Raw genomic sequence first — 27467 nt, forward strand, 5'->3', positions numbered from 1 at the left:
TAAAATTGAGGGGTTCTTTTCTCTTGTGGTTGACATCTGCCTGCAGATGAATAGCACATTTGACCTGTCTTTGGTAAATGTTACACTTATATACATATCAAAGCAATATCCATGTTATGCTGACATAATTTCAGTGTGTTTCAAATGTATTCCCAATCACTCTCAGTCGAAAAGAAGGCATTAACATTTAATCCAGCCAGAAATTGTTTCCATTTTTCTTTTCCACATGTGGCGAGCAGTCCGATCCTGCTTCATTTGACAGAGAACAGCAGGATGATGAGCACCATCTTGTGGGCAACAGTGGAATTACAAACAAAGAAGACAGATTCTCACTATGAATCACAAGAACAGAATAAGTAATCGTCCAGAAAAATAATTGTATTACATTGTATTTCCTCATTATATTGTTTCTGTAGCACAAAATGACACAAACAATTCATTTCTGAATACTAGATGTTGTATGTCAAAATTGTGACACTTCACATAGCATGCTGGACCTGACAGGACTGCATTTGCTATGGGCCAAAGGAAACACAAAGGATGAATGCATTTCCCATAACACAATAACTTCAGGCTGCTACTCACTCTTCCTTAACTGTTGTTTTAAAATGTTGCTGAAGTACAGTATTTGCCCATGACTCCCAGGGCTTGATCAGGCAACTGTGACTATCAATCATATCATCAGCACACATAATCCCACTATTGCCATGTAATAAATAAACCTTCAACCAGTGTTTCATGGTTATTTTCTCCAGTTTAGTGGAGAACAGTAACAAATATGTCAAATAATTCTGTAAAACTTACAACATTTTTATTATAGATCTGTGCTCAACTCATCACCTGGTTCATTCCAACAAGTCCTCTAAATTAAATGACAAAATTCATTGTTTTCTTCCACGTTCTCTATAACAACACATAGAAGCATTTTCTGGCCTCACGCCCCTATCAGCGGGACAATATGATCTGTCTGTAACTAACCTTCTAAAACCATTACAAATTGCTGTTGAAGAATACTGTAAATCTGTTTTATAATGTGACAATGCTATGGGCCTTGGTGGGGTCTTGGTAGGTGGGTACACTGCAGCTTCAATGGATGTAACCCCCTGACCCCTCACTCTCCATGGCCACCCTTAACTACATAACTTGTTTAATTTGTTTAATTCATTTAGGTATACACTAATAAGCTTCTACTGTATATATACACCATTCAGCCACAACATTAAAATGTTGTAGCTGTATATAAAAGGTATTTGTACTTTACTTGAATGTTTCCAATTTGGCTAACTTTATACATCTGCTTCAAAATTCAGAGAAAAATATCGTACCTTTTACACCATTATATTTATTTGACAGCTTTAGTTCCTATTTTCTTCAAGAGATAAACATTTTACATACAAAAGAAATGAGCTGATAAAATATGATGCATGGTATACATTGCACTGCCCAACAGTGTATAAAATAGTTCAAACTAGCTCCACATCGACAAACTGCAACAGTGAAATGCTGCTTACAAATGAATGTATCAGTAATGATAATTCAATTATATAATAAACTAAGTTAGCAGTTTATTGGGTACAGCCCCTCTCTAAAATTACAATTACAATAAAAACGGAACAGTCTAACCTCCATGAACACAGGATTTATTCCAGGACTGTTGTATTGCACTGCATTTTAGCTAGGTGTACCCTGGGTGTACCTAATCTAATATTATGTACAATCAACTGGCAGTTTAACAGTCACAGGGGACACTTGTCTGAATTATGAGTTGCCTACTTTTACTTATAATTTTTTAAACACATTGTGCTAACATTTTCAATGCATGAATTTTAGTTTTGCAAAATTCAGGATCTAAATAATTCCTCCAGTACTGATCAACATACTCCTCCGTAGTAATGTGGTGCTGTGGTTAGGCCGTTATCCAATGTTATGATCGTCTCATTGTCTCCTTGTGGAGATGCCTCTCCTTTCTGCTCCTGCCATCGGTGTAATCCCTGTCAGACAGTTTTTGCTTCTGGTTGTATTTGTGCGTATTTTTATGGAGCTTGAGGTTGACTCGACAACGTCCTTTGCACTGTCTGATCAGACTTGTAAATGACAACCACTTTATTGGGAGTTCAGCTGTATTTAATTACTGTATATGTGAGCACAGAAAGTAGGGGAGAAGCAAACAGATAAAGGTTGGTCCAGCCATATACTAGTTTTTGACCTAGTCTTGTTTAGCTTGCGATTGTCCCTACAGATTGCCTGGCGTTGTTAGGTTAAATGATAGACTTGATAGACACTCCTGGCTAGTACATATTGAATTTACTTATCAAAATCTTGAAATATTTCCTTATCTGCTCATGCTATTAGTGGCATTACTCACAATGGCTTTGTTTGGAATTTGACGATGATAATTTTGTTTGAATGTACTACATTGTGACGTGTTAGATACTTACACCTCTTTTGTTCCTGGACACCATCCGTATAGGTTGACTTCATGCAATGTCCTTGGCACTGTCTGATCACTCACTGAAACACTGATTCCCACATATAATTCATGTGCCACGTCAGAAGCACTTACCTGTCTGTTTTTCAGTGCAAGGTTGTGTAAATATCGAATTCTGCATGTTGCCATTTTTTGAGGACGCCTGCTGTCCCTTCTGTTATTGGTAGTATGGCTCTTGTTATATCTCGTAAACCATTCTGTTAGTGGTTTTGGCTTATTATTTATTCATTTATTTTCAGTAGCTTGCTGATTCTCTTGTACCCTCTCCCATCTTTAAGAAGTCTCACCCTCTGGTTTCCTACTTGGTCAGACAATTCCTTACCGTGTGGCCTAGCCATGTTGCATTAGACACAACCCAGACCAAAACTGAGAAAGCTGTGGTCTTCACAGGTTATTTTATTTATTAACATGGTAGCTTGTAGTCTGCAAGATGTGCTTTGCCATTTTTTACTAGCTAGCTCTTTTTCAGTAGGTATACACTAAATCCGCCTTCCCAGAGGTGGGTATATGCTGTATACCTGTGTATACACACCACTACACCTCTGGCTATAGTTAGGATTTGGTTAGGTTTATGGATGGATCATGGTTTGGGTTGAAATAAAGACTTTGTTAGGGTTAGGGAAACATTGTCATTTGGTTTAAAGTGACTACTTCACTGAGGTTACGGGACTTTCATCAAAATGTAAACAATAATAAAAATGTGGTTTAAGCTTATAGAATGACTGTGGTCACACTCCAAAAAAAAACAATTTTGAATGTTGTAGCCTCTGTTCCACTACATTCTGTAACTCACTGCAATCTCTCATTCAGCATTTCTTTAAAACAATGATTTTTGTGCACAGAAAAAACTACAACTCTCATGAAAATTCACAAGCGTAAGTACCAATTTCATCGGAATTTTGTTTTGGCCATTTGCTTTTTGCCATATCTATAAAAATCATCAAAGCTCTCTTCTGCATTAATTTTTCCCAGTTTTTTAGTTGTTGGCTAACTGCAGACACTCAACTGGCACATGAATTTGTCTCCTCCTCTTTCGATCCGTGACATTAAATCTGAGAAGGTCTAGAGCTTGTGGGAAATGGTGTATGCTAAAGTGCAGGTGGAAATCACAAATCGCTTTGCTTCAAATCACTTCATTCAATTCAATTAAAAGATTCCTGGTCAGTGACTATGTTGTTTGTTCATTTTTCTCCTAATCTAAATTGTCGCGCCATCATTGAAATGCACATCAGTACATACATCAGCAAGTGAATGCATCATCGCTCAAATGCAGTCCAGTGCGCCTATCAGTTAGTGAATGGATCACTGTTCAAAAGGACTTCAGGCTGTACAAAAACAATTCAGTATGTACAGCAGGAAGTGAACTCATCACCATTCAGGCAGCCGCATAGTTCAGCACTGATTCTGATTCAGAGTAGTCAGTACAGTTTTAGGTCTGTTGATTCATTTGTGCATGTACTGAACACCTCTGCATTAAAGACTGATAAAACCAGACATATTAAATAAACAACAATATTAGTTCATTTTTCAAAAAATTGCCATCCTAATCTAAACATTTGATTCAAGCTCCATGACATACTGTTAAGAAAGCCTCTATTCCAGGGCTAGATTTTTATTAACATTGCTACAAATATCAATGAGATTTTGAAATAGGTTTTCTTACTTCTGCAACGGAACCCAGAATTTCTGGATTAACTTTGGCTCATCATATGTGAAAATGGAAAGAGTTATAGTGTTAGACACCAAACCAAAGTAAAATAAGCAAACTTTTTTCTCCAATCAAGAAAGAAGAAGACGACTTGTTAGACTCAACAACACTAAAGCCCTGAAAGAGGGTATTATTTTGCACACATTATCAAGAAGTATGTGTCTTTCCATCACTTTTTATGTCTATTTTGAATTTAGCATACAAATGAATGGTAGTTCCAGAAATTAGAAAAAATGATGAACTATTGCCTTGTTAGCATCTGAAATGACTCCATTCTTCCAGTCAGAGAATCCAGGCAAAACACATTCTACAACTATGGGCCCAAAAATGGATTACCAAACATGCAAAGCTGGCAAATGCCCCAAAATCCCAGACTGTCAGGGCCTCCATAACTCCCAGGATCAATGCATGTCCAATGGTTTTGGTAATATATTATTTGCAATTTTGGGGGGGAAATAACAAACCAGGTCCTGTATCATTACTTAAACTTGTGGCCCTGACTCGCAGAGACCTTTGTCAAAATCTAGTTTTAAGACATTATTTTACTATATACACATGGTGTATGATGTATTTAATAAAATCACTACAAACTAACTGACATACAGAAAACCTGCAGTCACTTAGTATTATTCCAGAATGGGGTCTTTGGGCGCACTGTACTTGATAAGAACTTGGAGCTAACAGGATATATACACAGGATCTGGTTCCCATTCATCTCCCTATGACCATACGGTAAATAAGCAGTGCAAGCCGACAGAGGGTTGATATAAAAGCCAGCAGGCCTCGATGGATGAATTGGTGAGGCAAAGCAGCTGGGGGGATGGTTCACAGTACACTGGCTCTGCACTTCACAAACAACACAGAACAAATTAGATGTGATGATGAGCACACAGTGGGGTTTGTGTTTGGTTTGCTCATTTGGTTCACTGGTCTCTTTTGACCTGCAGGGCTGTCGAGTGAAGTGCTGCCACTGACAACACTGGGGAGGAACAGAGAGCCAAAAACATCTCAAAGTCTCTCTCCCTATATGTAAGCGCAGGTCAAATTGCTGTGAGAACAGCAAGGCTTATTTGGGTTAGGTTTTGTTCTACCATCTGAAGGAATAAATCACACGTTTTTCTTATTTTTTAGTCCATATTGGATTAAATGTATTTAGCATTGTTCTGTTTCTGTCATTTACAGTTTCACTGATCATACTGAGCATGAGTCAGTACACAGTCTTTGACTGGCACATGTTCTCTGGCGGAGACAAGCATCCAAAGCAGCCGTTCTTGTCCCCCTTCTCATCAACTGCCAATCCATTGCCAAGCTTGTGCTGTCCTACGACTTCGTCTTCTGTTGAGCTGCTCTCTTCCTCCTCTTCCTCTTCATTATCACTTCTCTCATCTCTGGTCAGCTGTGACATATGAGTTGTAGAGAAAGAAAGTACATATTAGGGGAAGGGTGGAAAAAAAGGGGAAAATGGAGGGAGGGAACGAGGGTGTTGAGCAAATACAACAATCAACTGGTGGAGCCCACAGCCAAAGTCAAAGAGAACAAAACATCCCCCTGAAAGCAGATTTGGAACCTGAGCTGCAGCAGAGGACAATGAGCTAGAGTTCTGGGTTCTTTTCAGTGGAAACAGTGAAGCTTTTTATTTACTGCTTTCTGTTTACTGCCTTTCGAGTCATAGTGCTCTCTGATGTGTTGTTCAATCACAAACATATTTCTTTATACTAAGTCAAAAATAATTAGGGGTTAATAGCAACAGTTTGTCTGGAATGTCTCATAGTCTGGAATGGTAATAGATATTTGCTCCTGGTAGCTAAGTGAACTGTTTCTAACAAGGCAGCTCACAGAGCAGAGACAGACATGTGGACACAATGAGGTGATTCTCCCCAATGACTATCGGTGCTGGGACTATCTACTGATTATCTCTTACAATCTGTCATCATAAAGGGAACAGATATTGTGATAGCTTCATACGAGTAAACAGATATAAAGAATAATTATTGGTATTACAGCATGGTCTTATTTTTGTAGAGTTGTCCATCATTTCTATCAGTTATGGAAACATTGTACTCACCAAGTTAATGGCTGAAATCTGGGAACATGGTGACATCACTACAATGATGTCCAGTGGTTAAGGTTAAGGTTAGTTTAGGAACAAAACACACTTGGTTAAGGTTAGGGGAAAGATTATAATCATGGTTAAAAGTAACCAGTGTTGACTATTGGTAGATAATGGGCAATGAACAACAACCAACAACCCAACAACACCTACCCACTACTTCCTCCATGGCTCCAGACATACATGAAGTTCACACAGCCATGAGAGATACTTGTCAGGTAAACTTTAACACGGGGTACTTTAGGTATTTGAAAAAAACTACTGATGTTGTCGTTTTTCTGCTGTGGAGTTTCAAAACCAAAAGTGAGCACACCTGAAATGATGGTAACCACAGGAAGTATGGGAGGTCAAACCTAAACTGAGAAATTCGGGTAATAATTTTACAGTTCATCTAATATTTGCCTCTAAATAGAGACTGTCCTCTCCAGAAAGAGGACACCATCAGTCGTTTCAGCAAATGCCCCGAAACAACTTTGTGACAAAGCCGTCTAGCAGCCAGAGCCAAGAATCCACAGAGGGAGGAGGTTGGGGTGGATAAATGGATCAACAAAACGTCTTTCATACAATGTTGGTGTCTTTTAACCATGACCACGATAGTTACCTAACTTTAGCTGAGTCATTATCATTACAACCTTGCTGATGAAGATCCCCTAATCTTAACAAAATTGTCATTTTAACCCAAACCAAATTTCTCTAATCTTAACCAAGTTGTTTTTCTGCCTAAACCCAACCAAACCTTAACTATACAGCAGCATTGTCATGTAATAAAACAAATTTAATTTTCAACAGCGATTTGTAATGGTTGTGCATGGCACAGATGATGTCGTCCTGCCGATTAGGGGGTCGGATCAGGAAATGCTTCTGTGTATTGTTCTAAAGGCCAAGGAGCAAAGTATTTTGTACTTTAATCGGAAGGAGTTGTGGTCAAAGTAAGTTTGGCTGACCTGGGGATTTTTTTCCAACCTGTCTGATAATCTGATCAGACTTTTTATTAGTGCTGTACCCAGATCTTATGTACCATCTTGGTGAGTACAGCTTACTGACTGACAGTGAATAATTGCCAAAACTTAAAAAAATAAACCAGAAATAAACCAGAATAAGGCCTTAAGAAAGCCGACCAAAATATAAAATTCCCTGAAAACTCACTGTTGAAATATAAAACCTAACTACAATACTGAACTTGATGTAGTGAGCATGGGGACTGGACTACAGAGAGTGAGAGGCAGATGTATGAGGCAAACAGGCAGAACTTTTGATTTAGATAATTTGATAGTCAAGTCTGAGTACTACTTTATCGAAGTCTATTTATGCTCATGAATTTCAAGAGTTAAGGTTAGGGTTAAGATGGATTTATACTTCTGAGTTAGGGGGCTTCACAGTATTCAGTACTGCACATTGGAGCTTCAACAGCTACAATACAGAGGTATCAAGTACGGAAAACAAGAACTGTGACTAGTCAGCTTGGGCTGCTTGTGTTTTCTCCTACAAGTTTCTGATGGTGGTGGAGATGCCAAGAGTGAGGACAACATGAATATATTTCATGAAATGAAATAATCAAGTTACCTTCTCCTTCTCAGTACCACACATCTAACAAAGCCATACACTGCAGACCTTCTGTTCACCACAATTACCTCTCTATATGAATGTATGTAAACACAGTTGCTGTGGGGAATTTAAATAAAGTATGATATAGTGATGTAATGCCTGGGGGTTTATGTTCATGATCTGCCATACAGCCTAACTGAAATAATGTCTTATGATGTCTCAATGCCCTTACAAGAACACATTGCCAGACAAATATTTTTACCCGTCAAAAAAGATCAGGACATATTGATAGATGACAGATGACTTACATTGCCAAACATGAATTTCCTGATCATGCAGAGAATGAGGTAAGCCCAAAATATGTGAAGACAGAGGAGGACCACCAGCATCACATTGAAGAAATAGTAGCCAAAGAAGGCGGGGTAGTGGTGAATGGGGTAAACCCAGGTACAGTGGATCAGCCTGAAACACAGGCAGAACAGAAACAAGTGAAAACCTCTCCTGTCCAGCGTTCCGACCCGTGTCCCATGTAATTAGCAGCGGTGGAAGAAGCATTTAGATCCTTGACCTAAATAAAAGTACCAATCCAGCCATGTAAAAATACTCCATTACAAGTAAAAGTCCTGCATGAAAAATCTTACTGATGTCAAACTACCTGAGTATTAGCAGCAATGTACTTAAAGTATAAAAGTAAAAGTGATGGTTTTGTTCTTCTGACTAATATATTATTATATGTGTCATCATTATATTATTAATACTGAAGCATCAGTATGTGTCAGCTGCATGTACCTGTTGTTGCTGCTGGAGGTGGAGCTAGTTTGACCTACTTTATATAAAGTTTTCTATACAGGGACACCAGATAAATCTGAGGGGTCGTGAGATGATTAATCGGAGAGGAAAGAAGAAAAAACATAGTTCTGATACTCAAATCTGTTTTCAGTTTTTGGATTTTTTTCTCTAATCTTTGATTTTTGGGGAGAATTGGATCATTTGAACATTTACTGAAATAAAACCATGTGAGAAGCTTTTAACAGCTCCATCAAATCAATACTTGGTGGAGCTGTTAAGAACTCATAGACATCTAAAATATGAGCCCGACTACACACTGCTTTTTATAAGATGTCAGAAGCCATAAAGGTTGGAAATCACTGGTTTAAAAGCTTGTCATATTATCCAGTGTGTAAAATCTTCTTTTTAAAAGTAACTAGTAACTAAAGCTGTCAAAATAAATGTAGTGGAGTAGAAACTACCCCAGACAAGTGTTCCTACAGATACTTTCAGATAGAGATAACTTTACATTGTTTCTAATGGTGACATTCTAACCACAGCGCCACTGAGGCAAGCAGCAGCAGGAGCAGGAGGGTGAGGGAGGCTAATGCCGTCTTGATCGTGCAGGACTATTTGCTGCTGCTTTCCAAGCTGATGACGGTTTAACTTTTTAATCGCTATCACAGCTCACAGTGTGGCAACGAGTACCACAAAAAAAAAAAAAAGCACAGAGGTAAATGATGGAGGAGCTATTTAGTGTTATCTGAGTTAACTGAATTATACAGCTTTTCAAAAAAAGCTGTGGAGCACATTTAGCTTAAAGGTTTAAAAATGTGATTATCCAGCTCGGGACAATAAACAATGTTTATGATATTAGTTGTCTAAATCCTATAAATTGACCATGTCCTCTACTTTAAGGTACAATGTGCTTTATTATGCTACATGATAAGATTAGAGTAGTTGGATGGCAGCAACCTTCAGCTTGCTGTTAGGATCAGAGATAGTCCTTGTAGCCACAGTGACAGGGTTGCTCCCTTCTGCCACCCAGATACAGTGCTAACATCTCACTGGCTGAATGTTCCTTAATAGTTTGTCCACCACATTTATATCAATGAGGACAGACAAATTCTGGGAACATCTCTCAGTATAACACAATTAAATTTACCATCAGCATAAAGTGAACATTATAACCTGCATTAAGGTAGGATCTATTACATGGCTGTTGGATTAGACTGCATTTGTTTTGGCTAGGCGGGCCTAATCCTGACAACTGATTTTTCTTACTACACTGTATTTTGAAATGCCAACAGTAAGGTAGCAATAAAGCTCAGTGGGAGGGATTCTCAGAATAATCATTCTGTGATGAACAACATTTGAGTAAAGCAGCATTGTGTTCTGAGCATTTCACAAGAACCAGAATAGCATAACCATTTCTGCCAGTGGTATCTGTGACTCCAGTAACAGTAACTACAGTATGTATACTAACAACTACTTCATTTATTGTTATTCCACTTTAACTGAGCTTGTGAATATAGTCAAACCCAGTAGAACTTCAAATTAATTTCCTTGTTCATAACAGCTAAATTAACTATTCAGTCTAACTAATTTTTTACTGAATTATAAAGCAATAATCATGAAACAGAATACTATAATCTGTCATCTTCAGTGTGTAATCAGCAACACAAATACATTTCTCAGATTGTTGGTCTTAGTTTATAAAAAAAAAAAACTGAAGTTGAAATGTCCAGATCTAACAGAACAATGAAAAGAAACTTAAATGTCATTCTGTAAAGCTTAGTCATTTAGCATACTTGTGAATATACATAAATACATATGGAGATTCATTCTCTTTCTCTCTCTCTCTCCCACACACACACACACACAAACACTCCTCTTTAACATACACACACCTCATTTATCAGCTTACCAAAATGGAAAGATGATCAGTCGTGTTACCATAAACACAATGGCAAACAGAACAAAAAGAGTTTTGCAGGCTTTCTCCCATTTGGCATAGTTGAATAATTTGGCAGACTAAAAGAAAAAGAAAGTTGTACTGTTAATCAACCTCATTCAAAAACACAGAGCAATGAGGACAGACAAATGCTGGGAACATCTCTCAGTATAACACAATTAAATTTACCATCAACACAAATTACAGCCTCCACCTCACTACCTCACTAAAACAGTTCCAGCATAAACTGCATTTTTTTTGGCTAGGCGGGCCTAATACTGACAACTGATTCTATTTTTCTTATTACACTGTATTTTTAAATGCCACCAGACTAAAAGAAAAAGGAGTTGTACTGTTAATCAACCACACTCAACAACACAGAGCAGGTTTAAGCTAAATTACGGCCCATTTTCTGCAGTATATCATACTATAGTGCTACATGTGGCAGACATTCTACTGTTATACCTTTGTTTTAGTACTACTACTAGACCTACTACTACCACTAATAATAATAATTATAATAATCCATCCATCATCCTACATTTGCTATACCACTTTATCCCTTGCAGGTCACAGGGGGGCAAGAGCCACTCCTGGATGACATTGGGTGAGAGGCAGACAGGTTGGCAGTCTATCAAAGGGCAATAATAATAATAATGATAATAATAGTAATAAATCATATAAAATTGTTGTTTGAATAGAGAAAAGCAAAAGCAGATGTTATGTGAAGTTATCTTGCCACACTAGACTCCCCCTAAATCATGAGGGAAGTGGTTGCTCCCAGATATATAGGTGTTAAGATGCTACAAATTACTTTTTAACTGATTTGAATGCATTAACACTGGGTTAATTATCCTGTTAATGAATCTCAAGTACCATGGAACACTGCTGATATCACAATTCGCTTACTATTAACATCTGACACTGACAGAAAAACGTGTTTCCGGCATACGGCTTGTGAAGCCTGATGGCGCTAAAAGCAGAAAAAAGGGATACCGATGTTGTTTGGTATTTCTTTCTGTACTGTAGTTTCCAAGCACTGACATTGTAGAAACATTTTTGGAACAGTGAACATAATCAGGGGTTTTGCAGGGTCATCCAGTATCAACATTTAATCAGGCGATAGAGCTGTTTATACCCATGTGTGGCTGTGACTGACCTCCATTAACACATCAGAGGCATCATGGATGAGCATAACTAGTGTTCCAATACGAATGTAGTTGACACACCAGGAAAATGATAAGAGGACCAGTGTGGCCAAGTGGTGGATGATTTGTTCCTTAAAGTCCTGAAGGAGGGAAAAAATAAAATCACATCAGTCAGTTAACATGGAGAACATTCATAGTCTTTACCAGACGACTAAAGTCTCTCTAGCACTGTTTAGAGGCTACAGTGTTACTTACATACCCCATTATGAAACTGTTGGAGTAAGTAACATTCATACTGATGATTTAACTTTTTTACCATTACCATTAGTGGTGCTAAAACTGTTCATCCTTAGGGTGGTGCTAGAGGAAAGGTAAGGGGATCATAGAAATCAGAAGGGCTCATCCTCTGGGGAGCCTGAATGTTTTCAGCAAAGCAAAGCAAATGGCTATGCTTGATTAAGCATTCAGTAGTACATGGAATTTGTGTGAGGCCATTACTAGAGTGCTGCTGCTGGCTGTTTTATCAGATAGTTTGTTTGTTTGATTTTTGTTCTGGTTTTGTGTGTGTGTGTGTGTGTGTGTGTGTGTGTGTGTGTGTGTGTGTGTGTGTGTGTGTGTGTGTGTGTGTGTGTGTGTGTTATCATTATATGTTATTTTGGGGGCTATTTATTGCTTTATTTAAAATTGGAAAGTAGAGAGGTGACAGGAAATTAGGGGATAGAAATGTAAATGACATGCAACAAAGGTCCTTGGCTTGAATCAAACTAGGGGGCATTTTTTTCCTAGTTTATGGTGTCTTTGAAGATTCTCAACATCAAGTTCACCCAGGGGGATTTCAGAGGAAATAGTCTGGCCTTTTTGTGGTGCAAATTGAAGATGACAGAAGCCGCAACCGTAAGCAGCCGTAATCACCCACTGGAGCTGGGGGTTATCAGAACCCTACACCATTGGGCTCAGAATTTGCCCACAAGGACAGAGGGGAAGGAAAAGGAGCAAAAACACATCAGGGAAGCACATAAAACATATGGTTACCCAAACTGGGCCTTCGTCTAAACCACAAAAAGATACAGAACAGACAGTGAAGAAAACCACTATAAACGGAACAACATGGTCATTCCTTATGTTGTGGGAGTATCTGAAAAACTCAGGAAGATCTTTAACAAACACTGTATCCCTGTGCATTTCAAGCCCAGTAGGGCTTTGTCCAACCTAAGGACAAAACATGCAGACATAAGCGGAGCAATGTAGTGCATGCAGTTCAATACAGCAAGGAATGCAAAGACCTGTACACAGGGTAAACAAAACAACAAATTCAGAAGCGCATGGCACAACAAAGGAGAGCCAACTCCAGGACTCAGCAGTCCACCTATAGTACATCTGAAGAACAAGGGACATTTATTTGAGGACAGCAATGTACACATTTTGGTCAGAGAAGACCAATGGTTTGAAACAGGAGTGAAAGAAGCCATCTATGTCATGCTGGAACAACCATCATTAAACAGAAGAGGTGGTTTATGACTCCACCTGGCAGCCACTTACAATGCAGTCTTGAGATCCCTCGCCAGGCAGCTAAACACCCATTTACACCATGACTCACGTGACCCTAACTACTCACATGATGGCCAGGTGGATCAACGACTCACCTGTAACCTCAACGACTCTCAAGGTCTTAATAACGATACAAGACGTTGAATGCCTGGGACTCCCCACCAGTCGGTTAAAACTGAATAAAGCCTTTCAGATGAGAGGTGAGATGTCTTCAAGAACCTCAAGCAGGTCCAGTTGCCTTCTAATGGCACTTAGAAGTTTATGGTATGTGTCTTACCCACTAGTTCACCAGGACACCCCCAAACTGTTTTCTATTCAGTTTAGTAAGCACATTTATTAATTTGACAGACACTTTTTTCCAAGGCAACATACAAATGAGGTACAATCCAAACCACACTAGATCAAGGAGAAGCCTTTGAAAAAAAGTGCCTCCACTTCCAGGTTCCACCTCACACAAGTGCCAAAAGGATGCAGGTGACTGAAGTAACACGAAGTGCATATGACATATTTTTGGTTTTTGGAGGCAGAGATATGGGGAATGATGGAAGGAGAGATAGCAGATTAGGGGAATAACTATTCTCAGAAGAAGTAGATGTTCAAGTGATTTTTGAAGACAGAGGAAATTTGTTGACCGAACTGAGTTAGGTAGCTCTCAGGAGAGGAGCTTGAGATCTCCTGCTACAGTCATGGTAGGACTAGTCGTTTATTTGCAGATCTTACTGAATGAGAAGGCTCATAAACCTGAATGATGGCATTCAGGTGGGGGCCATGCTACTGACCATTCATGAGCTGTTGCATTTTGGACCATTTGCAGAGGCTGTAATGTGCATGCTTGCAGCCCTGCAGGAATGGTGATACAGTAGTCAAGGTGCACGTACAAGGAGCTGAGTGGTGTACTCAGTCAGATAAGACCTGGGGCCTCATTTACCACCCATGCTTACTCATGGTTTTGTGGTTAAGCCGCGCTCATTTCTACTCACATAATCAAATAGATCTCTTTTGTGCTTGAGAGTATGTGTATATTTAGAGCCACTCCAGATCAGGCGTACCAACAAATCTTCGTAGTGCACAGGTATGTAGTGAGGACTAATTCCCTTTACTGAATTCGACTATGAAATAAACGGTGGGTTTTGATTTTTTCATAAACTCTCAGGATCTGCCAAATGTCCTTAACTTTCAATAAAAGTGTCAGAATTAACATTGGCCAGACAAGGAACCTCCCTTCTCCAACCCGCAGAGGCTGATACTTTGTCATGATAATCAAAGCAGGATGTGAAACCACCCGTCAACCATTTGGGGTCACCCTGGCTGGGAATCTCAGGAAAGGACCAGATAAGGGAATCACACTCATGGAACAGAGACAAAGGCTTCATTCAACAAACTTGAAATCATCAGAATCAAACATCTGATTTTCCCTATCTCTCTGTCTTACATACACACACACAAACACCCCATACTAGCTCTTTCTCTCTCTCACACATCCTGAAAGACCGTTTGGCCAGATACCTGTCATAAATTGTAGCTACAGTCCTGAAGTGACATAACAGGAGATTCCTCCCTGGTTAAGCACATGTCTGATTTAAGATGAATATACTTTATATTGTGCACCAGAATACATGGTTGATAAAGAGATCTGGCTGTTTTGTTCTGTAGCTTTTTATCGTTTTTCCCCATTTTTGAGTTATTTTGAGCTTCTTTTTCTTTTCGTTTTTACCTTTCAAGATTTTCTTGGAACCACTCACCAAGCCTTTCTCCAGTCTTATTATACCTCTTCTAGATTGTTATTGAGCTTTTAAGATATATATGTGTGTGTGTGTGTGTGTGTGTGTGTGTGTGTGTGTGTGTGTGTGTGTGTGTTCATGTATACGAACACACACACACACACATACACATACACACACATATATATATATATATATATATATATAAATATACACACACACTGTGAATCAGGAGTGTAAGAGATTAAACCAAGTTTAAGTTTTGGCCTCTAACAACCACTACTCACCTTTCTCTTGACATCAAAGGCAATGCTGAAGAGAAGAGAGCCATAGAAACTCATCTCCAAGATATAATACCAGTACTGGGACTCCAGCATGGACTGCAGACAGAAAGAGGCACAGGAACAGAGACAGAGTCAGAAAGCGATGGACAACATGTTACATGAAGGTACAGTTAAACTAAGTCACATAGACAGAAAGTTTGTCCCTTAAGGCTTTGCTCTTTGTCCTAAACCCTTTAGCTGGAAAGAAGGAACTGTAGAAGAAATTCTTGTTCCCTCTGAGACGCCATCTCCCAGTCCACTCCATTTCTCAAAGGCAAGTACAACCTGATAATGAAGCTATGGGATCATATGTACTCCCATCACATTGTGTTAGGCTGAATAACATCATAGTATTTGTAATAAAGGTCCCTTTTTACATAGAACTGCAGTCAGTATATAAAGCAGATTTCTATTCCTACCACTCATGAAAACTACAACAGAGCTCTATTTCTAAATAAAGACGTAAGTGTTGTTTCACCTTCACTCAAAGTTACAATTATAAATTTTTTGCAGAAGAAAGGCTGCTAATGACATTTACTAAAAAGACCACTATTACTATTTGGTAAAACCAAAATTATATTGTTTATCAAGACTTGATAAGTCACCCTGAAAGGTCCATTGTGTCTTTATGTGTCCATCGTAGCTACAGTAAATGACCAAAGGACACACTGTTTCTACATGTGAAGCACTAAGTACAGTGCTTTCTTCTACTGGTCATCTTACCTGATGCATTTAAGTGATATGAATGCAGACACGAAAATCAAAGAAAAACTGAGAAGCACAAAAGAACGATACGAAACCCAAAGCAAAAGACAGGCAATACAGTCAACCTGAAGCTCTGACTGAGGCAAATCACATTTCTTTGCATTTTACATTGTAGCTTTTTGTCATATTTTGGAGTTTTGGGTTACAGTTGTTGCATGGTTGGTTTGTGATCCCACATTTCTCTGCTTTTTTATTAATGGACAAAATTAATTCCATACTCAAACGTTAGTATACTGTGCATAATTTTAATGATGTAGAGCACTTAGACTGGAGAAGGAACAAAATAAAGTATACTTAAAAATGCAAGCATGCTAACTAAAATCAGAAAGCAAATAAATTGTCCCTGTGGTGCAACAACTCCAATAGCTGAAAACTGAGTTTAATTGATGTCCGTCAGTTTTGTTGGCCAAGATTTATTGCTAGCCCAAAAGAGCAAAGGATATTAGTTTTTTGTATTGTATGTGTCATAATGGAGCATTGTTAGTGTGTAGTTGGTGAAAGTCACTATGAGGGCATTCAGGTTACTAGGAACCATTCACATCTGACGTCGAAGACCATCCTTGAACTGAGACATGGAATACATCCCATTTCCCTTATTTGATCGTGGAGGAGCAAGGAGGGGTACCGAAGGAGCCTTGAGTGAGGATATACCACATCAGCTTTCACTGAAGTCTTTTAACAGAATGAATCAGAATCATTTTACCATACATTTTTTGATTCCAGGATAAATAACAGAACCATGTAAATTACTCCCAGATTTCAGATTTTGTGTGTCTTCTGATTAAAGACTATAATAGTAGATCTGTGTTAACTGTATGTCTGATTAACAAAAGAACCATAAACATCCCTTCATTCATGAGCAAGATTTGAGTCACATTTTAAAATCTGAAAATCCCTATGTGTCATGTAGAAACTATAGTTCAACGTGAGATATATGTGTCTAATTTTCACTGTCCTTAAACATTTGATTGAATTAATTATTTCTCCAAGTTATACAACTAAGCATAACCTGGTTTATTATATAATGAATTCACAAACAGAATAATAAATTTAATAAAATAAATGGATTCTGTCAGAAATGGCTTGTGCGTATTGAGTTTCTGTGCAGTGAAGTCTATTAACACACTTTGGATCAGTAAAGTACAGAATGCAGGTCTGTAATAAATGTGCAGATGTTTTTCAAACAGATTATTTTAAAAGGAAACATAAAGTAATAAAAAACTGCTCCATTGGAAGAGGTAACTGTGCCTTTACTAGTATTTGGACACTGTATATACGTATGGGCAAATACAAACTTCAAACCATCAAAATCCTACAGAGCTGTTAAAGCTGACTGGATTACAGCTCATCTAGCTGTGATTCAGCAGTGCCACTGTCATCAGTAATTGACATAGTTTCAGATGACAGTTCAAAAGAAAGGATGTCTGATTTCTAAAAACACATTTCCTCGAATCCTCTCTCCTTAAGCCTTTTTTCTGCATCTCTCCTCACGTCTTACATGGGAGGGACTAAGACATGCAAGGAAAAGATGCCACTGGGGGAAATATGGATGCAACTAAGGGACTTGGTGTGTACTCAGGGATTACTAATTCCCCCCATATGTGGTAACCTGTTTCCATATGACTGAAGCTCCATACTAATGTCACATTATACCTGAACCAGCTCCATTCAATGAATGAAGGCTGTGAGACATGGATGGAGCGCTGAAAAATCCAGTAAAGCCCCTTTCACACTGGACAAAAAACCCACTAACACCTGGCTTTTGTCTTCAGTGGGAAAAGGTGCAGTCAGCATTGAATTGCAGGTCAAATGACTATGCAGTAGTCACGGGTATTTATCGGCTACAGTTGATGGATGTGATGGAAACATGACACCCGGGTGGACACGCTAATTTTCGGCCCTTTTCCAGCGCAATGCTATGATGCGTGTTGAAGTTCCAGACGTTGCTGTGGAAATGGCCATTTATTGTTTTTTTCACAGCCTATGGGAACAACGTGCAACAGCAATTTCATTCTTTATATGCAACACTGCATGCATCGAGTTTTAAGAGACTGAAGTAAAAGATATTAAAAAGTAACTGCCGTAACATAATCACTGGCCTCCATGCTGCTTTCTACTGTTTACTAACCCTGTTTTCCCGCGCGTTCATCATGTCAAACTTGACACCACAAAAAAAAACATCATGGCCAACCTGTCTACTGGCAATGTGAAAGGAATTAATCACCATTTAGTGGGTTTACCCGTGTTTAAAAAACCTGTGTATATGCTCATATTTTGGTGTAAAAAGGGTATAAGTGTTTGGATTTTTGTTATATTTTTTTAATGCACACTTTCCTAAAGGTCTAGAAGTAATTTTCATGGTCAGTATATAAAGCAAGAGAAATGTCAGTCAGTACTAAACCTATGTCACCCTGTATGGTGTTTACAGTTATTTCATATGTGTGATAAAGAACTGCCTCTATTGTTGCACTGGCTTAGGCCAGTGGTAGCACTCATGCAGTCAGATTTTGGTTTGCACTTATTTGGCTCCAAACAAACCCACTTGTGTTTTGGTAGGTGTAGTGGTACAGCTGCTTCACAATGCAGTTATAGTTCTTATTGTGGCACGACATTGTGTTTGTATACTCACTTGCTCAGTACACCACTTGTGGGAAATGAACATATTAGATCTGATAAACCGTGTATTGATGTGTCAATGCTTATGTTCTATATGTTATTTGAGTGGAAATTCCCAGGGTGTTTTTCTGCTTCTGTTTTTTTGAGGAAGTCACAATGCTAACAAAATAGGCAGTTAGAGACACTTGATTAACACCAAGAATATATATGTGTGTATATAGCAACCAGTTTGATCCAATGTTCTCTAGTGTTAAACTGTAACTAATTAAGCATGATGTCTTCCCTCTATCCTGTTTAAGTGACGGTAAAAAAGCAGGCATTCTGGAGGTCCCATTCCAGAGAACGACCAAAAATATTGTTATGTCCTTCAATGTATGCGGCATCAATTGAAATAGATTTGATTCATCACACTGAGTCTTTGATTGTTCTGGGAACTAGCAAATCTCATACATCCAAGATAATTTCCATGACACACTGCAAACAGCAAAACTTGTGGTTCTAGCTGGCAAACACACACACACACACACACACGCAAAATCATATGAAAATACTTCATGGTCATTTGCATTTTTGGGGTTTTTTTTTCACATTGATATCAGACTTTTATCTGCTACACATTGCACTTAATAGTGACATTATTAAAGCAATTAAAGCAAAGTTTTCAGACGCAGGCAGGGACCATGCATCCCTTTGTATTACTGGTGGGTGTTTGTTTTTTAGTGTATTCATTTAGATGGGACACAGTGTAAGATTTCAACCTAGAGCCAATCAAATCCTTACTCAGATGAATTAGAGAAAACAGAAGAAAAGAAAAAATCTTGGCAGTAACTTTGTTCTGAATTAAATTTTAGGTCAGGAATCCAAGGTCAAAAGTATTACTGAAGGATTAAGTATGTTTCTGATGTTGTTATGATGATTGGGGTGTATAAGACAAGTATACAAACCTGCTTTGGAAAACCTGTCCATACTTCCCGAGTGTCATAAAACCATTCTTTCTGCAAAAACATGGAGATAAAATGTTAATATATTTCTATGGTGCATTTGAAATGTAGAGTGAGTGTAGTGAAGAGTAAAGCTTTTATGTAAGATATACAGTTAGGTCCATAAGTGTTCGGACAGTGACACAATTTTTGTAATTTTGCTTCTGTACACCAACACAATGGATTCAAGACAAGGCCATCAAGATGTGATTGAAGTGTAGACTTCCAGCTTTAATTCAAGGGGTTTAACAAAAATATCCTGTTAAAATTTAGGAATTACAGCCATTTTTATATTCCCTCATTTTCAGAGGCTCAAAAGTAATTCATGACCAGGTGTGGCTTGTTACATCGTTATTTCATGACAAATTGAGCAGACAAAAGATCTGGAGTTGATTCCAAGTGTTGAATTTGCATTTGGTAGCTGTTCATAGGAACTCTCAAAATGCGATCCAAAGAGATGTCAAAGCAAATGAAGTAGGCCATCATCAGGTTGGAAAAACAATACAAATCTATCAGACGGATAGCAGAAACTTTAGTATTGGCCAAATCAACTATTAGGTACATTCTTAAAAAAAAGGAGAGTACTGGCCAGCTCAGCAACACCAAAAGGCCTGGAAGACCACAAAAGACAACTAAAGTGGATGATCACAGAATTATTTCCTTGGTGAAGAAAAACGCTTCACAACATCTAGACAGGTCAAGAACACTCTCAAGGAGGCAGGCGCATCATTGTCAAAGTCTACAATCAAGAGACACCTTCATAAATGTAAATACAGAGGGTTTACCACAAAGTGCAGACCACTGGTAACACTCAAGAACAGAAAGACCAGATTAGAGTTTTCAGAAACCCTCTAAAAAACCTGCACAGTTCTGGAACAAGATTCTTTGGACAGATGAAACCAAGATTAACTTGTACCAGAATGATGGGATTAGAAGAGTATGGAGAAGGAAAGGAACGGCTCATGATCAAAAGCAGACATCATCATCTGTCAAATATGGTGGAAGCAGTGTTATGGCATGGGCATATATAACTGCCAATGGAACTGGGTCACTGGTTGATGATGTTACTGCTGATAGAAGCAGCAGGATGCATTCAGAAGTGTACAGGTCTATACTATCAGCTCAGATTCAGCCAAATGCTGCAAAACTGACAGGACGGTGCTTCACAGTACAGATGGATAATGACCCAAAACATATTGCGAAAGCAACTCAAGAGCTCCTCAAGGCATAGAAATGGAATATTCTTCAATGGCCAAGTCAGTCACCTGACTTCAACCCAACTGAGCATGCTTTTCACTTACTGAAGACAGAACTGGGGGGAGAAAAATCCAAAAACAAGCAGCAACCGAAGGCGACTGCAGTAAAGTGAATGTAGTATTATTTTTAAACCGCTTGAATTAAAGCTGAAAGTCTACACTTCAATACCATCTGGATGGCTTCGTTTCAAATCCATTGTGGTGGTGTGCAAAGGCAAAATTTAAAAAAATTGCATCAATGTCCAAATACTTATGGACCTAACTGTAGAACTGCACCCCCAAGGCTGCTAGTGACTTTAGAACTTAACCACAGCTGCCTTGAGTGGCTTTTCGCACTAAAAGCTTGTTTCTGGTTCACATGTGCTCATGCCCCAGTCATATAAGGTACTCACATCGTACAGTGCTGCTATTCCTCCAATGAACGCAGACAGGTAGAAGACAAACCTCCAACTGTAGGAAGCAGAGGGACCCATGGCTCTTGATGATAATGCATTATTATTAATGAAATAAACAGACACACACACACACACACACACACATACACACACACACACACAAACACAAACACACACACAAACAGAGCACTGACCTAGCCTCTCTGAACTTCTTCAGGACTCCAGGACGGTCCTGACTGCGTCTTCTTCTGAACCAGCGTTCAACTTGTCTCACTGACAAACTGCTTTTCTTAGACAGCCCATCAACGTCTGCCTGGAAAAGAGTTAAGACACATATATGAATATGTGTGCAAGAAAGCAGAGGGTTTAAAATATGCATGATTTGAATTTAAATGTACAGTATGTCTATCTCCCAGCAAAAAGATGATCCCTGTGCCTTTTTCAGCTCAGAAATAGACTGGTGGTGGTCATACTTTGTTAAAAGAAAATTGTTCTGAACCAATTAATGTTGTCAACAGTGAGATTTGCAAATTAACTAGATTAATCAAGACACTGATTTTGAAAAAGGTGCTGTGATGTGGCTGTTGAATTTTTAAAATGTATTTTCCAAGTTTTGGGATTCTATCCCCAGAATATTTTTTGTTGAAATCAAAGGGTAGTTAAATAACCAGCATCAAGACAATGTAAAGGACATAATGGATTACACTCAGTAATAAGATTGGAAGTGTAAAGGAAGGAGGGGAGCCAATGCTTTTAAAGCCTTGTAAAACGGATTTTGAAATCAATTCTGGCTTATACTGGTAACCAATGCAAAGGCACCAAGACCAAATAAATATCATCAGGCTTTTTAGATCTATTAAGAACCCCGGCTGCTGTGTTTTGTACCAAATGAAGACCTCTTGTTGCTGTCATGGACAGACCAGAGAAAAACACATTTTTAGTAATTGATTCTGGATTTTATAAAGCATGTACAGGGGTTGCAGGATTGTATAATGTTGTGCAGCTCATAGGTTAGGGAGGAATGAAAATTTATTCCCAAATTCTGGACTGTATGACTATGAGAAATTGTGTAGCCATCGAGGTTAATCTTGAAAACTTTTTTATGTCTGGCTGGATAAACATGCAAAACATTTAGCCTTCCTGGCTTTGAATTTAAGATAGTTTTTTCACATCCAACAGTGGATTTGCAAGTGGCTTTTCTCCTGTTTCAAAATTCAGGAGGAATAATTTGCTGTTACAGGGTGATAGATTTGTGTGTCATCAGAATAACAATGATAATTTATTTGGAGTTTTTTTTATCAAGTCTGCATGAAAATACAAAACAAAAGTGGACAGAGTACTGATCCCTGTCGGACACCACACCCTAAACCAGGAGAACACAGCAACATTAATCGCATTCTGTCGCTCAGATATGAGCGAAACCAGGCAAGCATCAGCCCCCTGAAACCAATAAAGTCCTCCAAAACTCTAGGTAAAGTTGAAGTTGGTCACATCTTCAAAAAATACAGCCTAATTTGTGAAATGTGTTTTTTATTTGGGTGAAATGACTCTTTAATCTACAATTTCTTGACATGAGACCAATTATTCCTGGTTTTTGTGACCTGCCGTCATGGTTTTGGCTGTCAGTTATGATAACGTTTTCATTGCAGTTCAATAGCACAAGCTGTGTGAGTGCATCAGACACCAGATGTTTTCAAGAAAAATCAAAAAACAGTTGAATCCAGTTTTCTTATCCACTTACTAAGAAGTGGAACCTAAAGACAATGTGCCCAAAATTTACACTTCATTGTGTTCTGAGCTCAAGTTCAAACCAGTAATTAACTCTGTAATACTTGGCGCTCCATAACAGACATCTGGTGGCTCATTTGGTTCCCCTGGCTTCTGTCTTGCAAAACTGTGTCTAGCAGAGATGACAGATCTGCAACTATAGGGGACCATATAATAAGTTAAAGTTATCATACTGCCGGGAAAAACTATGAAAATAAGAGCCAGGTTATAAAAAAACTGACATTTTGTTTATCAGTAAGACAAGCTGAAGGCCTGCCCACCTCCATATTTACTGTAGACCTGAGATCTACACCTTGCAGTTTAATGTTTTCATTGATATTTAAACCATCACATTAGTAACAAAATGTTGACTGTTCACCTGAGCAGGATTTCTACACTGAGTAGTGTAGTATAGTTCCAGAATGGGGTTGTCCTCTGCTTTCAGATGGACTCTCTGCCTGATCCCCGCGGAGATTGCGAGGGGTGTTGCTATCCACCTACAACACAGTAAATACAAAAAGGGTTTAATTCTAACAATGTCACTGTCAGTAAGGGACATACAGTACATGATGACTTGGATGTACTTTTGTTTATTTGCATAAATCATAAACAATAGATACACTAAAAATTGACCATTATTATTTATTACAATAATAATAATTATTAATACTATTATTAATATTAGTATTATTAGTAGTAGTAATATTAAGCTGACTGTATACTGGGTTTTACTATGAAGGACCATTACAGTGGCTTTGTATGTTTTAGCTGATTTAACACAAATTCCCATCCTTATCAAAATTCTGCAAATCATGTTCATGAGATTTAGAAATCTGTAATATTTTTGTCTGCCATTCCAGGCATCCTTGGGTTTATTGTGAGGTAATCCAGTGTGCATTTTCAACTGAACTGCACTCAAAGATAACCTCACCTTAGCAATAATTAATTTAGAATGTATTATGCAAGCAAGATTTTTGAGAGTCTGATAAATGATTCATGCCATACAGGAATGAGTGGAAACCAGTGCCTTAATTCAAAAATAACTATCTGTATTAACAAATGTAAAATAAACATGATTTATAGCAGGGGTGTTAATTTTTAAAGCTACATGGGAATTGTTCAATTTAAGATTTAGCTAATGGCAGCTCCAAACTAAAAATTATTGCATATCCCTAATATACTGCATCCTGCATCCTGCATATATACAGTGACTTTCTTGACAGAACAATTGTTTTTGGGAAAGACACTTTTTTTCTGTCTTATGCAGAGTAAAATCAGACATAGTTGGCAGGATTTTTTCACCAAGATAGATGTTTCCGTCAGCCTCCAGTCTTTTGCTAAGCTGAATGGTTATTGTATTTCTGTACTAGACCAACACTGTCCCCCAAAAATACGTTTATACACTAATTTGCTTTCCCAAATAAGTTTGGAAGAAAATATAATTGCTTCCTGAATTATGTTTACTGGCAATGTTTTTTCCCATCCAGAAAAGTGACTTCCACATATGAATCAGGGGTCAGAGTGAATGGTTAACTGGGGTTCATGTCTTGCATCCCACATTCAGGATAATAAAGTTCATTGTTAAAGACTATGTAACTTTTGAAAGAGGAAATAATACAGCTTTCCTCTATAAAACACACCCTTATTCAATTCAGAACACTCAGCTTTGCTGCTACAGCATTACTTGGTCCTGTATGACTACTACCTTATGGTTATGTAATGACACTTTAGTTAGGTACAGTACTAATGTGTAACTGACATTACCGAGACCGTTACACTAAGTTTGAGAACTTGTCGTTGTCCAGTAATTGTCATTTGTGGTCACAGTTGCTGCCGCTTAGCAGTGGTTACATAGTGTCACTTTAAAGTTAGGGAAAGATGTAGTTTTGGTTAAATATCGAAAAAGTAAACAGCAACTTGTACTATGCTTTAGTTGCCAAGGGCAAATACTGTAGGGAACAAATTAAATATGCTGATAGTGAACATTTTGTAGATACATTCAATATGCATGTTTCTTTATGCATTTTAAACATGTAATCCTAGTGACATCATGTTTCCTATAAAATCTATTGGCAAATTCAGCTGTACCAGACACAGTCTTTAGGAGACCAGATTGGTTGGCGATGAAATTAATTTTCCTTCATCAATGCTGGCAATGTATGCTGTATTTTCTCTGTCTCCCTATACCCTCTCACTAAATGTTTAAAAAAAACAGCTCACGAACATATAGTTAATTATACAGTTTATTATATCTACTTCAATTTTCAAAATGCTCAGTAATTTAAATATATTATAAACACTTAATGTAGTTTTTAGCAATCTCAAACAGATCACTTTCAGTGTACATATTTTGTGCTGTGGTGATTATTTCTGGCGTCAGGACAATGTATGTGGGACTGAATCACAATAAATCACAGTGTGTGTGCTCATGGTTATGAAGGAACATGTCACACAGTGCAAATGTCTGGCTCAGTGTTCTTACGTTTTTTTGACAACAATGGAGCTCTATGGCACAGAGGGATAAGATATATCAGGCTTTGGATGCACACACTTGTGTTGTACTGTTGGTGTTGTATAACCACATGGGGGAGTTGGTGCACAGAGCGTGGATCTTACCTTTCAAACAGGTATCTGATGAATAAGAAGGCAAAGGCGTAGGGGACGGTGACGTAGAGATGTGAGGCTTTGGCATAGACCCGGCCCTCCCTGTCCAACAGGTCATCCCAAGTCAGGTTTGCTGGCAGCCAAATTTTGTCCCACCAGAACCACTCATACAGCGTGTCAAACATTCCTCCACCCTAACGGAGCCACCAGGTCCTACAAACACAAGAAGGGGTAGGTTAGCTTATAGTAACTACAAATGGACACAGAGCACTGTCTGTAGCTAATATCTAGGAGGACAGGACTATGATATGACTGAGAATACACAAAAACTGTCTATAAACAAATAGGTAATGAACCATGGATATCAAAGGAATAGGCCTTTTAACACTGAATTTGTCAACAAGGCTCACTTCCATACGGAAATTCCTTTCAATATTGCCATGGAGCCTGGTCTCACAGGAAATTTGTACTTATTTGTGCCAAAATGAAGTGCCATTCATTCTCCATCTTAATATAAAGAAAGAAAAGCGACTTTAACAAAAGTTATAAGAGTATAACAGAAGTAAAGTATCTAACATTGATGCAAAAGATTAAATACTTGGCTGTACCAGTGACTCAGCATGTTAAAGGCCATGTTAGGCAACTGCAACATAATAGGTTTGATATCTAAGTGGGAAGCAGGAAAAACTTTTGGTGTATGTTCCAGTAATAGTAGCTTTCACTACAGTGTAAATGCTGTAGTGATGTTTGGACCAGTTCATACACCCATGGTTCTCTCCTTAGCTCTGTCAAACAGTGCATGTTAACCATCCATTCCAGAATACCTTTTAGTTACTTACAAATTATTATATCACATTGTGTAATATCAAAAGGCCAAAAGTTTAAATATGAGTTCTTTTTCATGACAGAGGTAAGGGTTACGGTAATATTCCAGAAAGAGGCAGCAACAAGCAAAGTACAGTCACAGATGCTACAGTTGCTGCGTTGTGCATGAAGGTCTATTTCCTAAACAAATATTGACTCAGTGATCCCTCCCTTATTCTCAAGATCAGCTTCCACGCCTTTTTTAATAGCTCTCTCTCTGTTTTTCTCTCTCACACCCACACGCACACACACACAAACACACACATATACACACACCCATAGAAAGACAGAGAGAGGGAAAGAGAAAAAAACACTGCAAAAAACTGAACATGAAATTCTGGGCTGCAGCCTAGCAGCACATCAAAGTACAAAGCAATTAATAATGGAATCAGTTTGTAATGTACACGTGTGTGTGTGTGTGTGTGTGTGTGTGTGTGTGTGTGTGTGTGTGTGTGTGTGTGTGTGTGTGTGTGTGTGTGTGTGCGCGCGCGCACGTTTACATGTGTGTGTTCTGTTGGGAAGTTAAATAACATGAAGAGGCAGTAGGCTAGCTCAGGCTGACAAGAAGTCTATTCTGTGGTTTATCAACCCGCAGCAGAGGCCAAGTTGTTGAGTTTCCTGCTGATTCCAGGGCTCCCCTACAACAGGAGGACTGTTAGTTCAGCCCCTTACTCAAAACACCAGGGAGTCGCTGTGCTGAGAAAAAGGTGGATATAGATGTGACCAGAAAAACAAGAGTCTGTTGTTTGTTCAAATGCTTAAAACTACCCAAGTTTATGTTTTACGTGAATAATAACTGCTCTTTGTCTTCTGAATGACAATGCATTGTGCTGGCAAATCCAATACGTGCAAATACACGTCCTCTAACCTAAATGACCATATAGGAAGTTTTACCCTTGGATACGAC

General features: G+C 38.4%; 1 protein-coding gene across 5 annotated transcripts in view; it reads right to left on the bottom strand.

Annotated features, from left to right (window-relative positions):
• Positions 1–2244: 2244 nt before the first annotated feature.
• The window catches only part of cers3a (ceramide synthase 3a), a 30169-nt gene continuing 4946 nt past the window's right edge, over positions 2245–27467 (bottom strand). For all 5 annotated transcript variants that reach the window (XM_040139218.1, XM_040139226.1, XM_040139208.1 and 2 more), the window contains exons 2-11: positions 25709–25909; positions 23472–23589; positions 21520–21638; positions 21323–21380; positions 19639–19689; positions 15278–15370; positions 11733–11861; positions 10547–10653; positions 8160–8313; positions 2245–5592 (exon numbers count right to left, since the gene is read on the bottom strand). In XM_040139218.1, coding sequence (XP_039995152.1) covers positions 5404–5592; positions 8160–8313; positions 10547–10653; positions 11733–11861; positions 15278–15370; positions 19639–19689; positions 21323–21380; positions 21520–21638; positions 23472–23589; positions 25709–25881 — 1191 coding nt within the window. In that variant the 5' untranslated portion in view covers positions 25882–25909 and the 3' untranslated portion in view covers positions 2245–5403. The remainder of the gene's footprint in view (positions 5593–8159; positions 8314–10546; positions 10654–11732; positions 11862–15277; positions 15371–19638; positions 19690–21322; positions 21381–21519; positions 21639–23471; positions 23590–25708; positions 25910–27467) is intronic.

Source organism: Xiphias gladius, chromosome 1, assembly GCF_016859285.1.
Source record: "Xiphias gladius isolate SHS-SW01 ecotype Sanya breed wild chromosome 1, ASM1685928v1, whole genome shotgun sequence".
In the NCBI taxonomy this organism is placed as follows: domain Eukaryota; kingdom Metazoa; phylum Chordata; class Actinopteri; order Istiophoriformes; family Xiphiidae; genus Xiphias; species Xiphias gladius.